Source organism: Chiloscyllium punctatum, chromosome 7 (assembly GCF_047496795.1).
Source record: "Chiloscyllium punctatum isolate Juve2018m chromosome 7, sChiPun1.3, whole genome shotgun sequence".
NCBI lineage: Eukaryota > Metazoa > Chordata > Chondrichthyes > Orectolobiformes > Hemiscylliidae > Chiloscyllium > Chiloscyllium punctatum.
In genome coordinates, this window is record NC_092745.1 from 81302663 (window position 1) to 81326794 (window position 24132).

The following is a 24132-nucleotide window of genomic DNA, read 5'->3' on the forward strand; positions in this document are numbered from 1 at the left end:
CTCCATCCCCCCACCCCCACCGTCACTGTCTCCATCCCCCCCATCCCCACCGTCACTGTCTCCATCCCCCACCCCCACCGTCACTGTCTCCATCCCCCCACCCCCACCGTCACTGTCTCCATCCCCCACCCCCACCGTCACTGTCTCCATCCCCCACCCCCACCGTCACCGTCTCCATCCCCCCCACCCCCACCGTCACCGTCTCCATCCCCCACCCCCACCGTCACTGTCTCCATCCCCCACCCCCACCGTCACTGTCTCCATCCCCCCCACCCCCACCGTCACCGTCTCCATCCCCCACCCCCACCGTCACTGTCTCCATCCCCCACCCCCACCCCCACCGTCACTGTCTCCATCCCCCCCACCCCCACCGTCACTGTCTCCATCCCTCACCCCCACCGTCATCGTCTCCATCCCCCACCCCCACCGTCACTGTCTCCATCCCCCAACCCCCACCGTCACTGTCTCCATCCCCCCCCACCCCCACCGTCACCGTCTCCATCCCCCACCCCCACCGTCACCGTCTCCATCCCCCACCCCCACCGTCACCGTCTCCATCCCCCACCCCCACCGTCACCGTCTCCATCCCCCCCACCCCCACCGTCACCGTCTCCATCCCCCCACCCCCACCGTCACTGTCTCCATCCCCCCCACCCCCACCGTCACCGTCTCCATCCCCCCCACCCCCACCGTCACCGTCTCCATCCCCCACCCCCACCGTCACTGTCTCCATCCCCCACCCCCACCCCCACCGTCACTGTCTCCATCCCCCCCACCCCCACCGTCACTGTCTCCATCCCCCACCCCCACCGTCACCGTCTCCATCCCCCACCCCCACCGTCACTGTCTCCATCCCCCACCCCCACCGTCACTGTCTCCATCCCCCCCCACCCCCACCGTCACCGTCTCCATCCCCCACCCCCACCGTCACTGTCTCCATCCCCCCCACCCCCACCGTCACTGTCTCCATCCCCCACCCCCACCCCCACCGTCTCCATCCCCCACCCCCACCGTCACCGTCTCCATTCGCCCCCCCCCCACCGTCACTGTCCCCACCCCCCCATCCGTCACTGTCTCCATCCCCCCCACCCCCACCCCACCGTCACTGTCTCCATCTCTCCCCCCCCCCCCACCGTCACTGTCTCCACCTCTCCCCACCGTCACTGTCTCCACCTCTCCCCACCATCACTGTCTCCATCCCCCCCCACCGTCTCTGTTTCCATCCCCCCCCGACCGTCACTGTATCCATCCCCCCCAGCCCCCACTATCGCTGGTTCCATCTCCCCGGCCCCCACCGTCACTGTCTTCATCCCCCCCCCACTGTCACTGTCTCCATCCCACCCCACCGTCACTGTCTCCATCCCACCCCACTGTCACTGTCTGCACCCCCCGTTACCTAACACCCTAACACCCCCCCCCCCCCGTTTCCTAACACACATCCCCGTCAAATAACAAACCCCCCCGTCTCCTAACCCCCCCCTCCGTCTCCTAACCCCCACCCTCTCCTCGCGTCTCCTATCCCCCCTCCCCCGTCTCCTAACCTTGCCCCCTAGTCTCATAACCCCACTTTTCTTACTCCCACCCATCTCCTAACACCCCCCCGTCTCCTAACCCTGCCCCCTCATAACCCCCCTCTTCTTACTCCCACCTGTCTCCTAATAACCCCCCCCCCCGATTCCTAACACCATCCCCCAGTCTCCTAACACCACCCTGCCTCCTAACACACACACACCCATCTCCTAACTCCTCCCCCCCCCCCGTCTCATTCCTGAAGAAGGGCTTATGTCCAAAACGTCAATTCCCCTGCGCCTTGGATGCTGCCTGACCTGTTGTGCTTTTCCAGTAACACATTTTTCAGCTATTGTAGGAGAGCCAACCCTTTTTCAAAGCTCTCTTAACTTTGTTTCTTTGCTTCAATTTGATAAGTGTAACTTTACTGTTCATTTATTATCGAGGAGAAAGTGCGGACTGCAGATGCTGGAGATCAGGGCTGAAAATGTGTTGCTGGAAAAGCGCAGCAGGTCAGGCAGCATCCAAGGAGCAGGAGAATCGACGTTTCGGGCATGAGGTTCTCCTGCTCCTTGGATGCTGCCTGACCTGCTGCGCTTTTCCAGCAACACATTTTCAGCTCTGTTCATTTATTATGTCAGTTATCTTTCCTCAGAATGAGTGATTCAGAAGTTAAATACTGATTTTTTTTTTCTTCTTCAGTGGGAGAACATCAGCTAACTGGACATAAGGTTGCAGTTAAAATCCTGAACAGACAGAAGATTCGTAATTTAGATGTGGTTGGAAAAATCAAACGGGAAATTCAAAACTTGAAACTCTTCCGTCATCCCCACATTATCAAACTGTGAGTTATATTAATTGTGTTATGTGCTGCTAATTAATTAGATCAAATACCATCTGGAATGTTGTCCACTTCTGGGTACCATACTTTAGTAGCAACATATTCTTGGGGATGTGGTTAGTATTGTGAAAATTGACCAGGGTTCAAAATGCTAAATTATGAATCCAGGTTATGTAAATTTGGTGCATATTTAAAGGTATTTGAAAATTATAGTATGATGCACCTTGAGGTATTTAAAATTTTCTTTGGTGGGAGATCAGTTTAAAATTTGAATTGTGTGATGTTTCCTGGGACTTGCTCATTTAGATTAAATTTTTTTCTGCCATTCAGAAGTCCAAAATGTGCTGCATTTGTTCTGTTAAATGTTTGGTTTATCTGTGTTTTTTGTAATGTTACTGCTTTTTGCATTTTAGTCTATTTCATACTGTAATGTAATCTGTAAAGTTAGATATGCTCCCTATGCCCAATTTTAACTAAGAGGAAGGAAAAATTAAACAAAAATCTATCCAAAAATGTTATTTTTATCCCAGCTTTCCTTCCTGCCTCTCATTTGCCTGCACATGGCACGATTCAGTGCCCAATAACATTCTCAAGTTTAGAAAGGAATCTGATGCAGCTACATGAAATAGCTTCTAAAAATCCACTATTCTTCTATCTATTTCTACCATTTTTGTTTCTTTGTTCAAAGTTTGTAAGAAGATTTGTAGCTCGGGTGCTCGTTGTTGTGGTTCTGTTCGCTGAGCTGGGAATGTCTAGGTGACATCCTCAGTGATTGGGAGCCTCCTGTGAAGCGCTTCTGTGATGTTTCCTCCGGCATTTATAGTGATTTGTCTCTGCCGCCTCCGGTTGTCAGTTCCAGCTGTCCGTTGCAGTGGCCGGTATATTGGGTCCAGGTCGATGTGCTTATTGATTGAATCTGTGGATGAGTGCCATGCCTCTAGGAATTCTCTGGCAGTTCTCTGTTTGGCTTGTCCTGTAATAGTAGTGTTGTCCCAGTTGAATTCATGTTGCTTGTCATCTGCGTGTGTGGCAACTAAGGATAGCCACGAAACGACACGACCAGCTATCCATAGTAGCCCCCCACGCAGATGACAAGCAACATGAATTCGACTGGGACAACACTACTGTTATAGGACAAGCCAAACAGAGAACAGCCAGGGAATTCCTAGAAACATGGCACTCATCCACAGATTCAATCAATAAGCACATCGATCTGGACCCAATATATCGGCCACTGCAACGGACAGCTGGAACTGACAACCGGAAGCGTCAGATTCGAACCACTACAAATGCCGGAGGAAAGATCACAGAAGCGCTTCACAGGAGGCTCCCAAGCAATAAGTCTGTTTCTTTGTTCTTGCATAAGTGATCATATTTTGCTTTATATGGCCCTAATTACTCTCAATGCTCTCTTTCCATCAAATATTTTAGAATTCGGATTCCATTTTCCATGCAAATGTCTATTTTGTTTAAAAAAAATTTGGAAGATGTAGGAACAGGATGCTAGGATGTTGGCAAGTTGCTCAAAATATCCAAAGCTGATAATGACTTCCGCTTTAGATAGCAATGTGTAGATTTGATCTTCCAAAATATATATTTTGTGTTTTATATGTTTAAGAACAGTCTTTAGTCTATTCTATGGAATGCTGAGCTGATATTAAGTTAATGTAAACCAAGAGTGAAGGCCATTGGGAAGGTAAGACAATAGCCTGTTAGCTGCAATAGTTAAAAAGGAAAGAGCAGGAAAGCACAGGGATACCAAAGGAAGGTGACGATATAATGATAATGTCACTGGACTAATCCAGAACTCCACGCAGATGTTTCCAAGATATGGGTTTGAACCCATCAGAGCAGATGGTGAAGTTTAAATTCAGTAAAAATCTGGAACTTTTCAAAAAGCCTCCTAGCAACCATGTGAACATTGCCGATTTATGTAAAAACTGATCTGGTTCACTAATGATCTTTAGGGTAGGAAATTGGTCATCCTTACCTGGTCTGGCTTCCATGTGACTCCAAACAACAGAAATGGGGTTGATTCTTAACTGCCCCAGACAATTAGGATATCTGCATATCATAAACAATTTTTAAAAAATGTTTTCAGTGTTTTTGTTTTATATTCTTTAATTGCATATTGTCATTTCTGGTTAAGCCAGCATTTGTTGTCTTTAGAAAGGTGTGAGCTAACCACCTGAACCACTGCAGCTGCTCTTATTATGGGATTTTTATAGAAAATGAGAAATGGACAAATTGCAAGCTTAATTACCATCACCATGGTTGTAAAAAGGAAAGTTCATGACGTGAGTGTAATCAGATAAAATCACTGCAGGCTGATCTTTAGAACACTGATTAGAGTACTTTGCACTCCACCTGTCTAAAATGTACAGAAAATGTAGACGTACAGTCAGTAAACAAATGTATCTACCAAAGATCAGATGATTATCTGAAACAGCAACAGTCTGTACCAACTCTGGATATTTTTGATAACTTAATGACCATTATATAAGTTCACCTAAACAGTGCATGTCGAAACTGCATTCCAGTAGTTTGATAGCAAAAGAATAGAAATATAATTGCAAGTCAGGATGGTATGTGGTTTGGGGGATCTTGCAGGTTGTAGTGTTCCCATGCATCTGCGACCCATGTCTTTCAAGATGGTAGAGATTTTGAAGGTCCTATCAGAGGTGTTGCAGTCAATGGTATACATTGCTGCCTCTTTGTGTCTGTAGTGGAGATAGTGAATGTTTAAGGTGGTTGACTGGGGACTGATCGAGCGGACTGCTTTGAGTTGGGTTGCAGAAACCAAATCATCTGCCGACATTTCCGCCACTTCCAAACAGACCCCACCACCAGGGATATATTTCCCTCCCCACCCCTTTCTGCCTTCCACAAAGACCATTCCCTCCGTGACTACCTGGTCAGGTCCACGCCCCCCAACAACCCACCCTCCCATCCTGGCACCTTCCCCTGCCACTGCGGGAATTGTAAAACCTGCATCCACTCCTCCTCCCTCACCTCCGTCCAAGGCCCTAAAGGAGCCTTCTGCATCTATCAAAGTTTTACCTGCACACCCACCAATATCATTTATTGTATCCGTTGCTCCTGATGCGGTCTCCTCTGCTAGGAGGCATCCAGTCTCCCCAATGTAGAGTGCTTTAGGGAACATCCCCGGTACGCCTGCACCAATCGACCACACTGTCCTGTGGCCCAACATTTCAACTCCCCCTCCCACTCTGCCGAGGACATGGAGGTCATGGGCCTCCGCCGCCGCCGCCGCTCCCTCACCATCAGACGCCTGGAGGAAGAACGCCTCATCTTCCGCCTCGGAACACTTCAACCCCAGGGTATCAATGTGGACTTCAACAGTTTCCTCATTTCCCCTTCCCCCACCTCACCTCACCTCACCTCACCTCAGTTCCAAACTTCCAGCTCAGCACTGTCCCCATGACTTGTCCTACCTGCCTATCTTCTTTTCCGCCTATCTTCTTTTCCACCTATCCACTCCACCCTTCTCTTCCCCCCCCCCCCACCCCCCTTACCCCGACCTATCGCCTTCATCCCCTCCCGCACTCACCTATTGTACTCTATGCTACTTTCTCCCCACCCCCACCCTCCTCTCACTTAACTCTCCACCCTTCAGGCTCTCTGCCTGTATTCCTGATGAAGGGCTTTTGCTCAAAACATCGACTTTACTGCTCATCGGATGCTGCCTGAACTGCTGTGCTCTTCCAGCACCACTAATCCAGAATCTGGTTTCCAGCATCTGCAGTCATTGTTTTTACCTATCTTAAATTATATATAAGTGTTAATGCAGTCAGGATTGGTCCGCAAATTCTGCCCAATCACAGTATCCCATCTAACTAAAGACAGTTTTGTAGATTTTGCAAGACTGGGATGGTTGAGTATGATTTGTTTTCTACCTTTTATGAACAAATGCAACAACATGCTGCTTGATTCTACGAGTCAATTGCTGGAACATACAGCTTATCTACCTGGTATCTTACTGACACTCCAATCCATACATACTGTTGCTCAGTAGCGTTGTAGATAATGTTTTTCTCTCTGTTGCAGCTTTATTTGTTCCCTTAATATATATATGGCTCCAAAATTGGTAGTTTTGATTCAACAAGCAGCATTTTGCAAATGGGAATTTAATCAATTTGCTTTGTGTTTTTCATAACATGAATTACCTGAATGTATATATCTATCTATTAATGGCATTGATCTGAGATCTTCTGGCTGTGTGATTTGGATACACCCAACAATCATAGTAAATTTCTTGAAGTGCTCACGCAATGCATTCTGTTGGAAGAAGCTGAACCACATTTTCCCAAAAACGTCCCAAGGCTAACAAGAACAAACATTTTAAAAATGCTGGAGAGAAAGTCAGGTCCTTCACTATTAACAAAATAGTAGATTGCTTAATATGCTGAATGTGGATCTTTTGTTCTATATAGATGCTGCTACATATTAATTTTTCAGTGTGACCCACATAATTCCCTGTACAACAATACAAATATAAGATGATATATGAAGTATATATGTTGCCTGCTAATTTATTTGAGACTGAATACTATATTGGCTGATCAAACCTTGTATTACACTCAGGCACCAGCTCTGATGTATTACCATGTATTAAATAAATCTTCCGTTCTTGAACTCCTGAGTAATGGAATAAAATCCTTGCCTTGGAGAAATGTAATAATGTACTTAAGATTAGATCAATGGGGATGCACATAATTTGTTTTCTGGGTGTGGTTAATGCATGATTAGCTTGATAAAGTGACATTCACATTATTTCAAAAATTAATTTAAATATGTTGAAGTGAACATCCAAATTTTTGAGAGAAACTTTACAGCATGATTGAGGCCTGGCTAAGCTGTAGTCTGCCCACCTGAGTTGCGGTTCCTATTCTACCTTTGCTTTGCATGCTTTGTGACCAACATTATTAAATTAATGGATTCTGTTAAACTGCTTCAAACAACTTTGCAACTACTGTAAGTTGTCTACGCAATTGTTCAAATAGCAACATTTATAAATTCAACATGAAAAGCTGTTTATCAAGACTACTTTAAAATCATTTCTAAACTTGAGATTTGAAATAAAAACCAGAAAATATCAGAAAAAAGGTCAGATAGCATCTGTATAGAAACAGGTTGATCTTTCTTCAAGACTGGATATACTTAATGTTTATTCTACAGAGTCACAGAGCATCCCAATTTGTAGGCAAAAATAGCATGGAATTAGCAGGCTAGATGTAAAAGAAAGTGTTTCCGTCCAGATTGGACAAATATGTGTGATCATAGTTGCAACATCTTGGTGATATCTAATGAGCTTTCGTGCAGAATTCTTTGGTCCTTTGGTGACAGGTTCGCAGTACAAATGTTTTGTTTGATCTCAAGTATTAGAAAGAGGACCTGTTTGAACATAAATCACACACTTTTCACCTAAGCATGTTGACATTTAGAGGAAAAATAATCGGCACTACAATTTTGATTTATTTTGAACTCAATGCAAAAAGTATAATCAAACATTGTACGAAATGTGTAATAAATTATAATATATTAACTGGAAATAAATCTTGTTACGATGCTTTAGTCTCTGCAAAGTGTAATTTTGCAAATAACCTATTTTCTAGTAATTATGTTTTGTGGCACTTATCCTAATGGATAAAGTGGGAAAATGTGGATCCTTTTTCTGCCCTGTTTTTATCCTGGTTTGCTTTCTAATTTATTCTTTCTAAATCTAACTTACTTGAGAAGGAAATTTGTAAAGCTGCATCATGCTGTGAAAATAGTTGCATTTTATCAGCTTGACTTGTTTTAACTTTAAAAAGACGTGTTGAAGGTTCTGTCCACAAAGTGTAACACTGTTCATAGTTATATGGCATTTCATTTCCAAGTATCGTAGTAAATTCATAGAAGAGTTAAATCAGTAGTAATTCTTAGAATCCTCTAGTATATAAAGAGGCCATTTGACCAATGAGGCTTGTGCCATCTCTTGAGGGAATATTCAATTACTTCCATTTCACCCGTTCTTGTCTGATAACCCTCCAAAAGTTTCATTTACAAATATATAGTATTACTTAGCGTGTTTGAGAAGATTTGTAGTTCAGGTTGAGGTTCTGCATGTAGGTTTGCTCGCTGAGCTGGAAGGTTCATTTCTAGACGTTTCGTCACCCTACTAGGTAATATCTTCACTGGGCCTCCAGACAAAGCACTGTTGATAATTCCTGTTTTCTATTTATATGTTTGGGTTTCTTTGGGTTGGTGATGTCATAACATATAAATAGAAAGCAGGAATTATCAACCGTACTTTGCCCAGAGGCCCAATGAAGATGTTACCTAGTAGGGTGACAAAATGTCTGGAAATGAACCTTACAGCTCAGCAAGCAAACCTACATGCAGTATTACTGACTATTTATAACAGGAATAGGCCATTTGGCCTAACAGGTTTATGTTTTACACGAATCTCATCATAACCTTTTGACATATCCCTCTATTTCTTTTTCTTCGCTTCTCAATATATCACATTTTTGCTAATGACTACATTTGATAATCACGATTTAACTTTGCTGAGTAAGTTACTGTTTAATCTTCAATGCTATCCTTTTGGATAGTGGGCCAGATCATAGCATTTTCTTATGTAAGAACAAAATCTCCTTCTAACCCTATTCATAGTTTTTATCTAGTTATATTAAATCTGCTTTCTTGTTATAGGTTTGCCTGATACTGGATAGTTTTGCCATATTCATACTTTCAAAATTCCTTGTAATTTTGATAGCTAATTAAATTTTCACTCAACTTTCTGTGCTGAAGCGAATAACCTTTATGCTTTACCAGGTACCAGGTAATCAGCACTCCAACTGACTTCTTTATGGTGATGGAATATGTGCCAGGTGGTGAACTTTTTGACTACATCTGTAAACATGGAAGGGTAAGAGCCATGCATTTAAAGTGGAGGAAAACATTTTTATCTTTTTGTTATTATTTTGAACACTTAAGAAATGATAAATTTTAATTCAGCATTACACCCATAATTTTCATATTTATACAAGCTTGTTGCTGATACTTCTTGAACTGCTGCAGTCATTATACTTTGTTGTGGCAGGTTTCATACAACTGAATGGCTTGCTGGCCGTCTCAGATGGAAGTTACACATATAGTGTAGTTTGGGTATCTCATAAGACAGCCTGGGTAAGGAGAACAAATTTCCTTACCTGAAGGAAAGAAAGGGAAGAAAGGAACATTATTGAATAAAAATCTTGTGTTTTTCATAGCTACTTCTTCTAATACTTGTTTTTGTTCTAAGTTCATATAATTAAGTGAATTTGAACTTGTTGGCTGCCATAGTGGGATTTGAATTAATTCACTGGATGATGAGTCCAGGCCAATGGTTTACTAGTCTAATAGCTTAAGCACCATATTACACACCCCATTGGGATTTTCCTGTATTGTGATTGTTTATTTCTGTAACAGATTTAAGGCCTTCTGCAGAAACATTGTGACATGTCCTGTTTCCTATTTTTGCTGTAGGTGGAGGAAGCAGAAGCTTGTCGTCTCTTTCAGCAGATTATTTCAGCTGTTGATTATTGTCATAGACACATGGTGGTTCATCGTGATTTGAAGCCAGAGAATGTTCTCCTTGATGCACAAATGAATGCCAAGATAGCTGACTTTGGTATGTGACCCATCGTGTATGTGAGGAATGTGTCAGGCTGTAGCTAAGTATTGCAGAGTTGCAGAGATATTAGTCTGTCAGAAATACAATACAGAATTTTATTTTCTTTCACACAGGAATTGAGATCATCTGGGAAGAATAATTTAGTTTCTATAAAATAGAATAAACAAAGATCAGTCAATTGCATATTTGTAAAATGTATTCCAAAGCTAGTGTTCTGTAGAATGTGCTCAGACAGAATGGGTTATTTTAGATAGTTTAAAAATTACCACTGCAGTATTGCTCTTATACTCTTCATATTCTTCAGAAGAAACACTTGTAATAGCCTAAATTGTAGTAACCACAGCAAAATCCTGTCAAGTAGTACATGAAGCATTTTGATTTGAGAAGTGTGGCTTATGAATAGAAGGTCAGTGAGTTAGGATAGTTGAAACTGCTGTGTAACAGTAAGAGGTTTTGTTCTGATAAAGAATGGGTGGAGATCTCCAGGAGTGAAACTTTTTATAAGCTATGAAGATTAGCAAGTTGTTTGCCTTTATTTCTTTATTGTTCCCTATCTAGAGTTCAGCAGAATTGAAATTGACCTTGAGTAATTGTGGTTTGCTTTTTAGAGTAGTCCTGGATACAGTTTGGTGTATGCCTTGAGCAAATGATCTCTAGGGCAATTAGAGATGGGTAATAAACGCTGGTCTCTTTGGTTTATTTGTTTAATTGAACATTAGAAATGTAGAAAATAGGAGCAAAAGTAGATACTTTGGCCCATTAAGCCTGCCGTGTCATTCAAAATGATCATGATTGATTCTCCAAATCCAAGATGTTTAATGGCTTGGCCTCCACAGTCTTCTGTGCTAGACAATTGCTCCAGTTCAGTACTTAGTAAAGAAATTTCTTCTCATCTCAATCCTAAATGGCCAGCCTGTATGCTTCAGACCACTTGTTCTCAGCGCAGGGGAAACATCATCATTTAAAAGTCACACAACACCAGGTTATAGATCAACAGGTTTAATTGGAAGCACACTAGCTTTCGGAGCGTCGCTACCACCTGATGAAGGAGCAACGCTCCAAAAGCTATTGTGCTTCCAATTAAACCTGTTGGACTGTAACTTGGTATTGTGTGATTTTTAACTTTATACATCCAGTCCAACACCGACATCTCCAAATCATCATCATTTTATATCTTTCAAAGAGACGCTATCTCATTCTTTTAAAAACTTCAGTGAATATAGGCCCAGTCTCTCTCCATATGACAAAGCTGCAGTCAGTCTGGTGAACCTTTCCTGCACTCCCTCAACAATAGTTACATCTTTCCTTAGATAAGGAGACCAAAACTGCACATACTATTCCAGGTGTGGACTTACTGAATCCCTGTACAGCTACAGCAAGGCTTTCTTGCTCCTATACTCAATCCTTTGTATATTCATGACATACAATAATCTGATGCACTAGCACCGCAGTTAAATCCATTTTAAATAGAAGGATAGATGTTAATTTCATTGAACAATAATTTTACAGTTGGTAGTATCCTAAATGAGAGAGGATCTGTGATTGAGTTTAGGCACCTAAGAATGGTGAAAATGTATCTGCTTTGATTGTAAATAATAATTCTGTTCATTGCATAAAACTACTTTAGAGTGCAACTAAAGGAGAAAGACGATGATTTATGGACATTTAACTAAGTTTTTGTTACTGGCAGGTTTTATATTTGAGATGTTTTAGGAACAGTAAAAGAAGAAATTCAAAAGTGATATTACTTAGGTGTAAAAATAGCTAAAGCACTATTTGTATTTTCAGTTGCTAATCAAGGTTAGATTGGGATATCTGGTTGGCACAGACAAGTTGGACAGAAGGGTCTCTACTGTATAACTCTGACTTTTCAAACAGTTCTATGACCCTATGGTAATCACACAAATTTTAATGAAATATTAAAAGTAAATTAGAGTTCTTGAGAAGATTTGCAGCTCAGGTTGTGGATGAAGTATGGATTTGTTAGCCAAACGTTTCTAAAATTTTCATTGCCTTGCTAGCTGACATTATCTATGCGTCTTTGATAACATAAAATGACCTGATGCCTGAGCATAACAGTCACTAATGTCATTTCTTTTCATTGTAGGACTATCTAACATGATGGCTGATGGGGAATTTTTACGCACTAGTTGTGGCTCACCAAATTATGCTGCTCCAGAGGTTATCTCAGGCAGGTTTGTATACCTGTGTTTGATCTAAGCATTTCCTTCGAGTTCAGTAGTTAAATGAGATTTAGTTTACTTTTTGTTAATAAACAATTCCCAGTGTTTTGCTATGATCTTCCTGTGTATTTTTAGCTCTGTAGCATAGACTCCTGCATTACTTTTGTTAGGGTGTTTTATGTCCTTGCCTTCTAACTTTCTGAATGAATATATATTTTGGGATAGAAAGAATACTGCAAAATTCAACATATTGGGATTTTCCATTCCTAGATTTAGATGTGGTATATCTGAATATAAAGCAAACCTCTACCAGCTCTAGTCCAAGAACCATCAATCATAGAAAAGCATTATAATGTCTTGAACCTTTCAATCAGTAGCAATGCTGCTACATACCATTGCTTATTTTCCCATCCAGCCATATTGTATATTTCTTCTAACCCTGACTGTCAGAAATATGTAGTGCATAATCTCCCAGAGAACTCCAACAAAATGAAGTAGAGTTGGGGAAAGAGAGCTCATGCCTTTTTACACACTAGCTGCTACATTCAAATGAGTTTAAAAGTCTAGTCTTTGACTGTGGGTTAGTGAATGGATGAGTGAGCGACTGGTTTTGCAATGGGTAGGTATAGCCAAGTATGTGGTCAGGTGGTTTAGGAGAGGGGTATTAGTTGGATTAAGTCTGGTTGTGGTATGGCTAATCCGATCTGGTTGGTTAGTGGGAGGCTAGTCAGGTATGGTTAGGTTTTGGGGGTCTTGTCAGGTCTGGTCAGATTTAGAGCATGTGAGTGGTGAGCTGGAAGTGTTGAGCCTGGTTGGGTGGGAAGATATTTGGGTGGCTAAGTAATAGTGTGAATGGAACTTTACTTAAGTCGGTTGATGGGTGGACAGTCTGGTTGTGAAGGATGTAAGGGTGTAGTCAAGGGTTGATGGGATGACTTATGGTTGGTTGTGGAGTTACCCAGCTTCTAGACTGGGTTTTAGACTGTAAGGTTTCCTGGGTAACTACCCAGGTATGTGCCTTTTTATAAATCCCAGGTTTCCATTTCAAGCTCACAGAGCAGCTCCTTTGTGTCAGGAAAATTGTCCATTGGAAATTTAAACTCACCAAGCAATTGCACATCGATCCCACATTGTGACGTCCGCAAGGTCCTGACGCATACCATCCGTTCTACATCTTGTCTCTGACAATTTGCAGACTGAAAAATGGTGGGCAATATTTCCATTGTCTGCACGAAATGTTCTAATTGGCTTTACTGCAAGATTCCTCATTTCTTTTTGGTGGATAAATAGATTCAGAATAAACTTAGTGTTATTATCTACCCACTCAATTCATATAAGATTTTCAAAGCCAGTACTATTACTTCCAACAATACAGGTATTTTATTACTATTAGTTTCTGGCCATTTTCATGCATTATACTCATTCAAACTTTTCAAAAAGAAAATGAAAATTTGTCCCAAACCCTGCCTGTTTAAATTACTTAAATGAATATCCTCTACAGTATCTAAATGCATGGAAATTTATTTGATGTGATACAGATTATTTTAGTAATATTTAGATTATTTTATGATTGGCTCACTTTCGTTTTAGTTAGAATTTACTTACTGTGTCATGCACGTAAGGTGCCATTTAAGTATAGACCAACACCCTAGATGAATGAAGTGGGAGGTAGAAATGCAATGTTGTGCAAGGTGGAACAGAATAGAAGAAAAGAGGATCACATCTTTACAGAACATGTGATTTAATTTGCAGGTCATGAACTATAATGGTTGCAGTCCTAATAAAGTATGATATTGATTCATTTTTTCACTCTATTCTGTCTGTATTCTTTACTCTGAACTTGTGTAAGAGTGTCTTGTGTTGTGTTTTACTTAGCTGCCAACTCTTGTTGCTCTACCTGGCTGAAATATTGTTTTAAGGGAGTTGTCAATGTTGAAAGTTTTAAGATTGTGTAATTGCTATGTGAACAATTTGTTCTATTTATTCATAATTCCTGATCTATGGCAAATTAATGAACAGGACCAAAATACAAGCACGAAATCTGCAGAATGGTATGAGAACCATATTGAACAATATTTGAGTGCTAGCAATCCAGCACTCGGTCCCCAAAGTTGGATTTTTAATTTGCTATCACTTGGTATTCCAATTAAAACAAACAGACTTAGATTAAATCTTGGAAGAGGAGCAAATATGTAGACTACATAGCAAAAATCATAATGAATATAATTCTTGTGACTCCATTTGTCACTCCATATTATAAAATTTATGGATTATGGAATAATGTAGCAATTTCAGTACATAAAACTTTGTGGTGATTATAACTACTGTTGAATATAACATATTTTGTATGTGCAAAATGGATTAGGAAGGAAAATTTCTGACAATTCAGTTGGTAACATTATTGTGGATCTGCGCTTAATTCACTTTTAGTCACGAGGCAGCGCTTCTTTTTAGAAATAGAATATAAAGTAAAACCTTTTGGTGTAATGCTTTTGGGCTAGGTTTTGGGAATAAATGGAATAATGAATGTCATTACAATTGTTAAAGCATTAGTGACCTAAGATGAATTCATGTGAATATATCTCATTACATCCTCAGTTTATATTAGGCTGTTCCTGATACACAAACCCACCCTTAAACATTGGCTGATAATAACTTAACAATATTGCAATTTCAAAATGGTTTCTAGTAATCAAAATTCTGCTCACTCATGAGACTTCACAAATGTTGGTGAACAGCCTTTCTATGACATGGAAAGTGTAAAGCACTATGTTGATGTCAAATACTTTGAATTTTATCTTGCACATTAGAAGAACCCAAGAGTCTAGTTATTTGGGGTTTAGGATATTTTGAATTGAAAATATCTCATTCTTTCCTTTCTCCTCTTCAATGTTACCCCTTTTTAATGCCACATTTTTAATATATGTATGGCAAGACCAAGTGAGGGTGACAGGTTTCCTTCCTTAAAAAGACATGAGAGAACTAGTTTGGTTTTTAAATTATCTGACAACTTCAGGGCCAAACATTCCCTTAAGTGGTGGTATATGACCTTGCTTTCAGTGGATTATTAATCCAGGTTTCTGGATTACAAATTCAGAAGTTTAATCATTACATTACCATGTCCCTATTTTTCGTTTAAGTGATTCAGAATTGCAAAACTCCTGGGCAGATATCAGACTTGCTTAGAGAAATATTTTGCTTCACTTGTGTGCACCTTACGTGAGTGAGCTACATGATGAATTTCTTTGAGGAAATGTGCAAGGAAATAGATTTTCCCCACAGGTCTTAAAAAAAGGCAAGGCAAAGTTGGAATAGTATTCTGTAAAACTTGCAAATCAGATTTTAAGTGACTTCAGTCACTTCAGTAATTGTAGCAGGGTTTATATGTTCTAAATTGGGACTTCCCAGTCTATACTTAAATGTAGGAATGTAACTGACCCTACTGAGCATTAGACTCAACCAATCTTTGTCTTGATTATCAGAGTTTAGGATGATAATCTAATATTGCACCTGTAACTGAAGGAAAAGGAGACTAGTTTTACTGTTATTGTCAACACCTTGGAACATAGATTTGTTTTAATAATAGTTTGTTTTGACAGCCAACATTTTCTCCCATTCATTTCTAGGGAATCTTCTTGTGTTACGTATAAAAATAAAGGTAATTTTCATTAATTTATATAGTTGTGCAGTTCATGCCTTCCATTTTCACTTTTTGTAAATGCTAATCTGTTAAATGCTTGACATCTCATTTTCAGCATCTTCCAGAGTCTGGCTAATGCAATACTGTAAGCACTTCAACTGGAGTGAACTGGTTATTGTACTCTCTTTCTATTATTTTGTTGTTTTCTTCATTATTTTGTTCTCTAAGAAGTCTAAGCTGATCAAATTGTATAGAAAAATATAAAACTACATCATTGCAAATAAAGTAGTTTTTGTTCCACCACTTATTTTATATTCAGTGTACGGGCTAAGTTGTTGAACGCAAAAACATAATAGATCATGTCATAGTAATATTTTCTTCATTTATTAGGTTGTATGCAGGCCCAGAGGTGGATTTTTGGAGTTGCGGTGTGATTCTTTACGCCTTATTGTGTGGGACATTGCCTTTTGATGATGAGCATGTGCCAACACTGTTCAAAAAGATCCGTGGTGGTGTATTTTATATTCCTGAGTATCTGAACCGCTCAGTTGCTAATCTTCTCATGCATATGCTACAGGTTGACCCGCTGAAAAGGGCAACCATTAAGGACATTAGGTATGATTTGTAACACTTATATACAATATTTGCCCACACTATGTCTTCTCAGTCTTTCACTCCTTTTTAAGGGGTTATGAATCTTTTGTTTTGCCAGATATCTCAGTGTCTGCAATTTGAAAGGCAAAATAGGTATAATCTGTTCTCATGCCTTTGGCTGAGCAATATGGGTACCTTATGATACTTTCACCTCTAAGGAACTGATGGGCTATCATTATAATATAAAATAACTTTGTCTCAATATAACCATGTCATAAGGGTTCATTCACTGTTTTATTATCCCAGGGCCACTTAAAGGAGGTGACACACTGTGGGTGCTCTTTAGATAAATAAATGAATTGCATTTTTAGCATCAACTATTCATTGGGAATTAATCTGGGTAAATATATTTCCACTTTTTAAGATGGGAATGAGAGTGAGCACTGCTATTTCTGTGAATGTCCCCAGACGATAGGAGTGAGTTGGGGATTTGGCAAGAGGACATTGAGATCTGGAATGTGACCGTGGAATGCGTTGAAAAGGACAGGGGAAGTGGAACTTGACTGAATGAAAGAGGAAAGAAAATACAAATGAAGAGGAGAGGGAATGGAAATGGAGAGGCAAAATGCAATAAGTAGAGAAACAAAAGGAGGGGAATCTGGATACAGAAAACACTGCATACAAGACTATTTGTATTCAGTTCAAACAGTTGCAATCCAACATGACTGATCTGAAGTTAAAAACACCAACCCAAACTATAATCTGATGTGAGACAGAAAGTCTGAAAGGATTAGTATTGTTTTGCGTTGTTATCTTAATGTAGCACAGTGAAAACTAAAATTCCATTATCATTTCACCAACAGGGAGCACGAATGGTTTAAACAAGATTTGCCAACTTACCTGTTTCCAGAGGACCCTGCGTACGATTCCAATGTCATAGATGAAGATGCAGTGAAGGAAGTTTGTGAAAAGTTTGAATCTACCGAGTCTGAAGTTATGAACAGTTTATATAGTGGTGACCCACAAGACCAGCTGGCTGTTGCTTACCATCTTATTATTGACAATCGGAGAATTATGAATCAAGCTAGTGAGTTTTACCTGGCATCAAGCCCCCCGACAGGTTCGTTTATGGATGATAATGGGTTACATATCCCACCTGGAGTCAAAGCCCATCCTGAGCGCATGCCCCCTCTGATGGCAGACAGCCCAAAGGCACGCTGTCCACTTGATGCACTTAATACCACTAAACCCAAACCAATGGCATTGAAGAAAGCAAAATGGCACCTTGGAATTCGCAGTCAGAGTAAACCATATGATATAATGGCAGAAGTCTACAGAGCCATGCGACAGTTGGATTATGAATGGAAGGTTAGAAATAACAGATTTTAAAAGCACAACTCATTATTTTTAAGGTATTTTGTCATGTTCCCCATGTCTCTCTATACCTTTTCTTCTGTTTCTAAGCCTCAGCCAACACCACTGATATCAATTGTCTGAAAATGTGTCACTGGAATAGGATAAATTATCGTTCACATTTTTAATTCTCCTTTTCCCTGTTCCTCATTGTAAAAAAGATCTGTGCAGTACTTCTAATAATGGAATGATTGGAATTGAGAGCTTGTGTAGTCGTGACTTGAAGTGGGCAGCACGGTTGCACAGTGGTTAGCAATGCTGCCTCACAACGCCACAGAGACCCGGGTTCATTTCCCGCCTCAGGCAACTGCCTGTGTGGAGTTTGCACATTCTCCCCGTGTCTGCGTGGGTTTCCTCCGGATGCTCCGGTTTCCTCCCACAGTCCAAACATGTGCAGGTTAGGTGAATTGGCTATGCTAAATTGCCCGTAGTGTTAGGTGAAGGGATAAATGTAGGGGAATGGGTCTGGGTGGTAGGCGCTTTGGCGGGTCGGTGTGCACTTGTTGGGCCGAAGGGCCTGTTTCCACACTGTAAGTAAACTAATCTAATGAGATACACTTCACTCCTCTTCTAATGATTTGGGCTGCATTATGATGTTTTGATTCATCTCATTTCCACTTGTACTTTTTAATAAAGAAATAAGATGAAGAACATGACTCAGACTTGACATGTATAAATATTAGAATACGTAAACGTGACTCTTGCATTTTGTACCTTCTCGAAACTTATTTTTAATATGGTGAAAGATATGACGAATAGTTTAGTATTTGGAGTTCTTCCTGTTTCACTGCTGTAACTTTGTAGGAGTATGGTAAAACTATTTGTGGTCTGAATTTTCACCACACTTTGACTAGGTTTTGTTTAAAAAGTTTCACAATGTTACAAAACTCTTTTGCATACACACTTACTTTGAGACATTTCATAATATACTTAAAAGTTCATTCATAGGATGAGGGCATTACAGTCAAGGTTGGCATTTATTTGCCAGTCCAAAGCTGCCACAGAAAGGTGTTGTTTGACCTTTTTAAACAATTGATCAAAAGAATGGCTTTGTAGATCTTTTTCTCCAAGTTAATTAAGCGGGAACCAGATTAGTTTGTGGTTTCTAAGCTATTTTGAAGTGGTAAGGAAAGCCAGTGTCTTTTCCTGAAGGAATTTGAAGTTTTCCAGTCATAAGACAGCTTTGTGATCACATTTAATGATTGCAACTTTTTTAATTTCTGTATTTTTTATGTTGATTTCAGTCTTCAAATTTCCATAATATGATTTAAACTCTTTGAATTATTTGTTGAGCCCATAACAAGTATCCAAGTTAGACATAATTTAACTGTAAGGCCTTTTGGTAATGGCTATTGTTTACTTAATTATGCTAAATACTTTTCTAACTTCATTAAGTGGAAAAGTACCATGAGTTTAAAAATGAACTAAGTATAAGATAGTTTTATATCCAAATTGGGTAAATGAAATAAACTCAACATTAAGAATTAAATTAATCCATGAAAATTATTTTCACTTGTACAGGCCAGGATTTACCTTGGAACTGCTCCTACTGTATCTTTGTTGGAAGTGCAGTAAAAATTCCATTTATAAATAGTATTTCCATTGAAGCTACAGCAGCGGATTCAGAACAATTCTGAGGAAATCGTCAGCTGCACTGTCTGACATGCCTTTCAGTGTGTTAAACTATTCCTTCATCTCAAGTATACACATTTGAAATAGTTTTATTAGGTCATATATTTACTAACTGCACAGAACATGTTGAAACAATACCACTTGGGTCAATGTCAGTCAAAGGTCCAGAAAGTTTGCATTTTTTTAGAAAAATGAATGGTACAATTTGAATTTTTATTTACGTTCTAAAATACATGTACTTTAGCTCGTAGTTTATAGATATAAAATCTTTATTAGTAAATGTTAACATGGGAGACAGTAGATATTGCAAAATTTGTAATCAGACATTAGAAACTTAAGTAGGAGGAAAGTGAAAAGTGTTAGGAAGAAGAATAAAATACAGGAATTTACTGACCGGATTATATTTTCTCAATCAGAGTGAGAAATTTTTGTTATTGAACGTAGAAGCTTAAAATGGAAGTCTTGTTAATCACATTGTGTCAACAGCACATCAAATGGCACAGGTGAAAATGGTTTTGACTGCAAATGTCTTCAGCATTATAGATTGATATGTTTACATTTTTCAGCTTCAGTTTAATGGTGAAACATTTCTCAGATTGCTAAGATTTTGGGGAAAAAAAATTACCTACTGGCAAAGTTGCATTAGGTCAGAAATATGAACAAAAAATGCAGAAAATACACAGCAGTCAGGCAGCATATTGAAAGAGAAATGGTTAATGTTCGGGCTAATAACTTTTCATTAAAACTGGAAGAAAATCAGGAAATCAATTGATTTGCTCACATTGTGGCCTCCTCTAAAGTGCAGAGAGCCATTGCAAATTGGGTGAGCGCATTACAGAACACCTCTATTCATTCCACAGGTATGATCCCCAGCTTTAAAGAACTTTTATTTAATTTTTCACCTTGCTCTCAAAATGACCTCTCTGTTTCTGGATTGATACTCTGTTGCAGTAAAGCACAATGTAAGCTGAGTGACAGCACCTTAGATTAGATTAGATTACTTAGGTTAGATTACTTACAGTGTGGAAACAGGCCCTTCGGCCCAACAAGTCCACACTGACCCGCCGAAGCGCAACCCACCCATTCCCCTACATTTACCCCTTTACCTAACACTACGGGCAATTTAGCATGGCCAATTCACCTGACCTGCACATCTTTGGACTGTGGGAAGAAACCGGAGCACCTGGAGGAAACCCACGCAGACACGGGGAGAATGTGCAAACTCCACACAGTCAGTCGCCTGAGTCGGGAATTGAACCCGGGTCTCTGGCGCTGTGAGGCAGCAGTGCTAACCACTGTGCCACCTTGTCTTTTGATTGGATGCTTTACGGTTTTCAAAACTCAAGACCATATACTCTGGCCTCACATTTTGTTTCTTTCCTATTTTTTCTTCTTTTCACTTTGAATCAGCAGCATACTTGCTCTAGGCCAATTATTTTGTTTCTTATCTTGTCCCAACACCATTCCCTTTGGCTTGTAAAACTAACTTTTCTATCATTTAATCTCTCTGCCTTCCTCCATTTCATAAACCTGTGTTTTGTATTTGTTCCACATACCAGTTGCTCAAATTTATTGCATCTCTAACTTTTTACAGTTCTAGTGAAAGATTAATTCTATCTCTTCACAGATGGTGCCTGAGCATTTTCTCTCTTTATTTTAGATTTCCAAAATCTGCAGAATTCTGTTCTTCCTTCAGATGTAATGCTTCTGCTTTAGGTTTCCAAATGTGGTGAAGCTCAGCATTAAGGCTTGAACTGGATTTCTTCAACTATTTCTTTTTAATCTTTTTTTCCAAATCCTGTTAAGTATCGTTTTTAATGACACAGTGGTTTGCATTCAGATTCTGAGCAGTAAATTACTTTCACCTCCGGTCGCCCTTGTGGGTGATGTTTTGCTTATAAGAATAAGTTCCTCTCATCCTCTCTAACTGTATGTCCCAGAATGGTTTGGAGCATTAATCTTGATCAGAATTGGTGCCTTGGACTCTGCTATGTCATGTTTCTATAATAAATTACTTTTTCCAAGGTGGTGAATCCCTACCATCTGCGTGTGCGTAGAAAGAATCCAGTGACAGGGAACAACGTGAAAATGAGTTTACAGCTGTATCAAGTTGACAATCGCAGCTACCTGCTAGATTTCATGAGCATTGATGGTAAGGAAGGCATTTGCTTTATTTTGTGTTCTTCTGTATTATCTGCAACTAAACTAAAATGTGGTGAGTATTATACTGTTGTTCAGTAGCCAGCATTTTATATTTTTCATGTCAGTAATTCCATAAGACTTGCCTGGTGAAAAATTATTTTGTTATCATTGTTTTGTGTAAAGTCACTCTTAACTGTCTAGGAAATTAACGCTTCAAACTGTGCGTTTATGGAAAGTGCCAGAAATGCATACACGCCAACCAGTATTTAAGAGAAGTCATGATGAGTTAATCTTTGGACGTAAATCTGGTTCTTAGAGCAGGAAACTGGAAAGAGCTGAGCTTTCAGTAGAAAAACAGAGAAAGAAACAGATTCAATTGAACAAGTAAAATTTAAGGATGAAAAATATTCCTCACTTCATTGCAGTCAACCTATGCATTATCTTATCAGAAAATTGCATTTGCGTAGATATTTTTAAAAGGCTAGCAGTGAGGACTAGATTGATAATCTACGGGAGGCAATGATAATGCAGTTAGATAAAATGCTAAGTAAGCATTGGCATTTCAGATATGCGTGAAAATGTTGAATAAACCGAAAAGTAAATTGCTGCTGAAATGCAGCAAATTGGAAAGCAAAACTGCTGAAAGTATATGTTGGTGTCACTTCTATGATGTTTAAAACTACAGTACACCTTTGACAAGTCAGAACTGAGGGCCTAAAATTTATTTAAATGGCATAACTGGCATGTTACATTGCCATTTAAGCCAGATTTCCTGTTCTGTCTGAAAAATTTCATTAGCATGTCGCAGATCATAAAAAAAGGTGGAAATCAATCTGGTCTTCAATCGTATTCTAATTGTTAAGTCTTTATTTCTGAAGATTAAAGTTTAGTATAGCTAACCATTGTGTAGGTGCACATTTAAGTACGTTTAGGGTGTAGGTTTGCTCGCTGAGCTGTAGGTTTGATATCCAGACATTTCATTAGCTGGCTAGGGGCGACCTCCAAGTGAAGTGAAGCTGTTGTCTCCTGCTTTCTATTTATATGTTTGTCCTGGATGGGGTTCCTGGGGTTTGTGGTGATGTCATTTCCTGTTCGTTTTCTGAGGGGTTGATAGATGGTATCTAGATCTGTGTGTTTGTTTTTGGCGTTGTGGTTGGAGTGCCAGGCCTCAAGGAATTCTCTGGCACGTCTTTGCTTAGCCTGTCCCAGAATAGATGTGTTGTCCCAGTCGAAATGGTGGTTTTTTTTTCATCCGTGTGTAGGGCTACGAGGGAGAGAGGGTTGTGTTTTTTTGTGGCTAGCTGGTGTTCGTGTATCCTGGTGGCTAACTTTCTTCCTGCTTGTCCTACATAGTGTTTGTGGCAGTCCTTGCATGGAATTTTGTAGATGACGTTGGTTTTGTCCATGGGTTGTACTGGGTCTTTTCAGTTTGTTAGTTTTTGTTTGAGAGTGTTGGTGGGTTTGTGCACTACTAGGATTCCTAGGGGTCTTAGTAGTCTAGCTGTCATTTCTGAAACTTCTTTGATGTATGGTAAGATGGTTAGGGTTTCTGGCTGTGTTTGGTCTGCTTGTCGTGGTTTGTTCTTGAGGAATCTGCGGACTGTATTTTTATGGGTATCCGTTCTTCTTGAATACGTTGTATAGGTGGTTCTTCTCTGTTTTCCGAAGTTAGTCTGTGCTGCAGTGTGTGGTGGCTCATTGAATAGTGTTCTGATACAGCTTCGTTTGTGTATGTTGGGATGGTTGCTGGTGTAGTTAAGTATTTGGTCAGTGTTTGTCAGTTTTCTGTATACGCAGGTTTGTAGTTCTCCGTTGTCCTTTCTTTCGACTGTGACGTCCAGGAATGAGAGTTTTTGTTGTCGGTTTCTTCCTCCTTGGTGAACTTTATGCCTGTGAGGGTGTTGTTGATGATCTCATTCGACATAACAGCACTGTTCACCTCCATCAACATCTACCTGGCAAAGGAAACACTTACCACACTTTTAGAAGAGACCATCACACACACCCCAGCCACCATCAATCACATTACCAATGAAGACATCATGAAGCTAGTGGACTTGTGCCTCACCACCCACTTCACCTTCAAAAACATAATCTAGAAACAAACCAACGGCAGACCCGTGGGATCTCCGCTATCAGGATTCATAGCAGAAGCGGTAATGCAAAGACTAGAACAAACAGCCCTACCAACCATCAAACCAAAAATCTGGATCCGCTATGTAGCTGACACCTTTGTCATCACAAAACGAAACAAGAAAGAAGAGACATTTAACATCATCAACAACACCCTCACAGGCATAAGGTTCACCAAGGAGGAAGAAACCGACAACAAACTCTCATTCCTGAACATCACAGTCGAAAGAAAGGACAACGGAGAACTACAAACCTGCGTGTACAGAAAACCGACAAACACTGACCAAATACTTAACTACACCAGCAACCATCCCAACACGCACAAACGAAACTGTATCAGAACACTATTCAATGAGCCACCACA

At 40.1% G+C, this 24132-nt stretch overlaps 1 protein-coding gene across 2 annotated transcripts in view; it reads left to right on the forward strand.

The window, feature by feature from the left end:
• Nucleotides 1-24132, forward strand: part of prkaa2 (protein kinase, AMP-activated, alpha 2 catalytic subunit) — a 34164-nt gene that overhangs the window by 898 nt on the left and 9134 nt on the right. The window contains exons 2-8 of one of the 2 annotated variants that reach the window (XM_072574194.1): nt 2212-2353; nt 9191-9284; nt 9884-10028; nt 12139-12226; nt 16245-16469; nt 17312-17816; nt 21519-21645. In XM_072574194.1, coding sequence (XP_072430295.1) covers nt 2212-2353; nt 9191-9284; nt 9884-10028; nt 12139-12226; nt 16245-16469; nt 17312-17816; nt 21519-21645 — 1326 coding nt within the window. Of the gene's footprint in view, nt 1-2211; nt 2354-9190; nt 9285-9883; nt 10029-12138; nt 12227-15840; nt 15873-16244; nt 16470-17311; nt 17817-21518; nt 21646-24132 lie in introns of those variants that run through there. The other variant, XM_072574195.1, reaches the window with a different exon arrangement.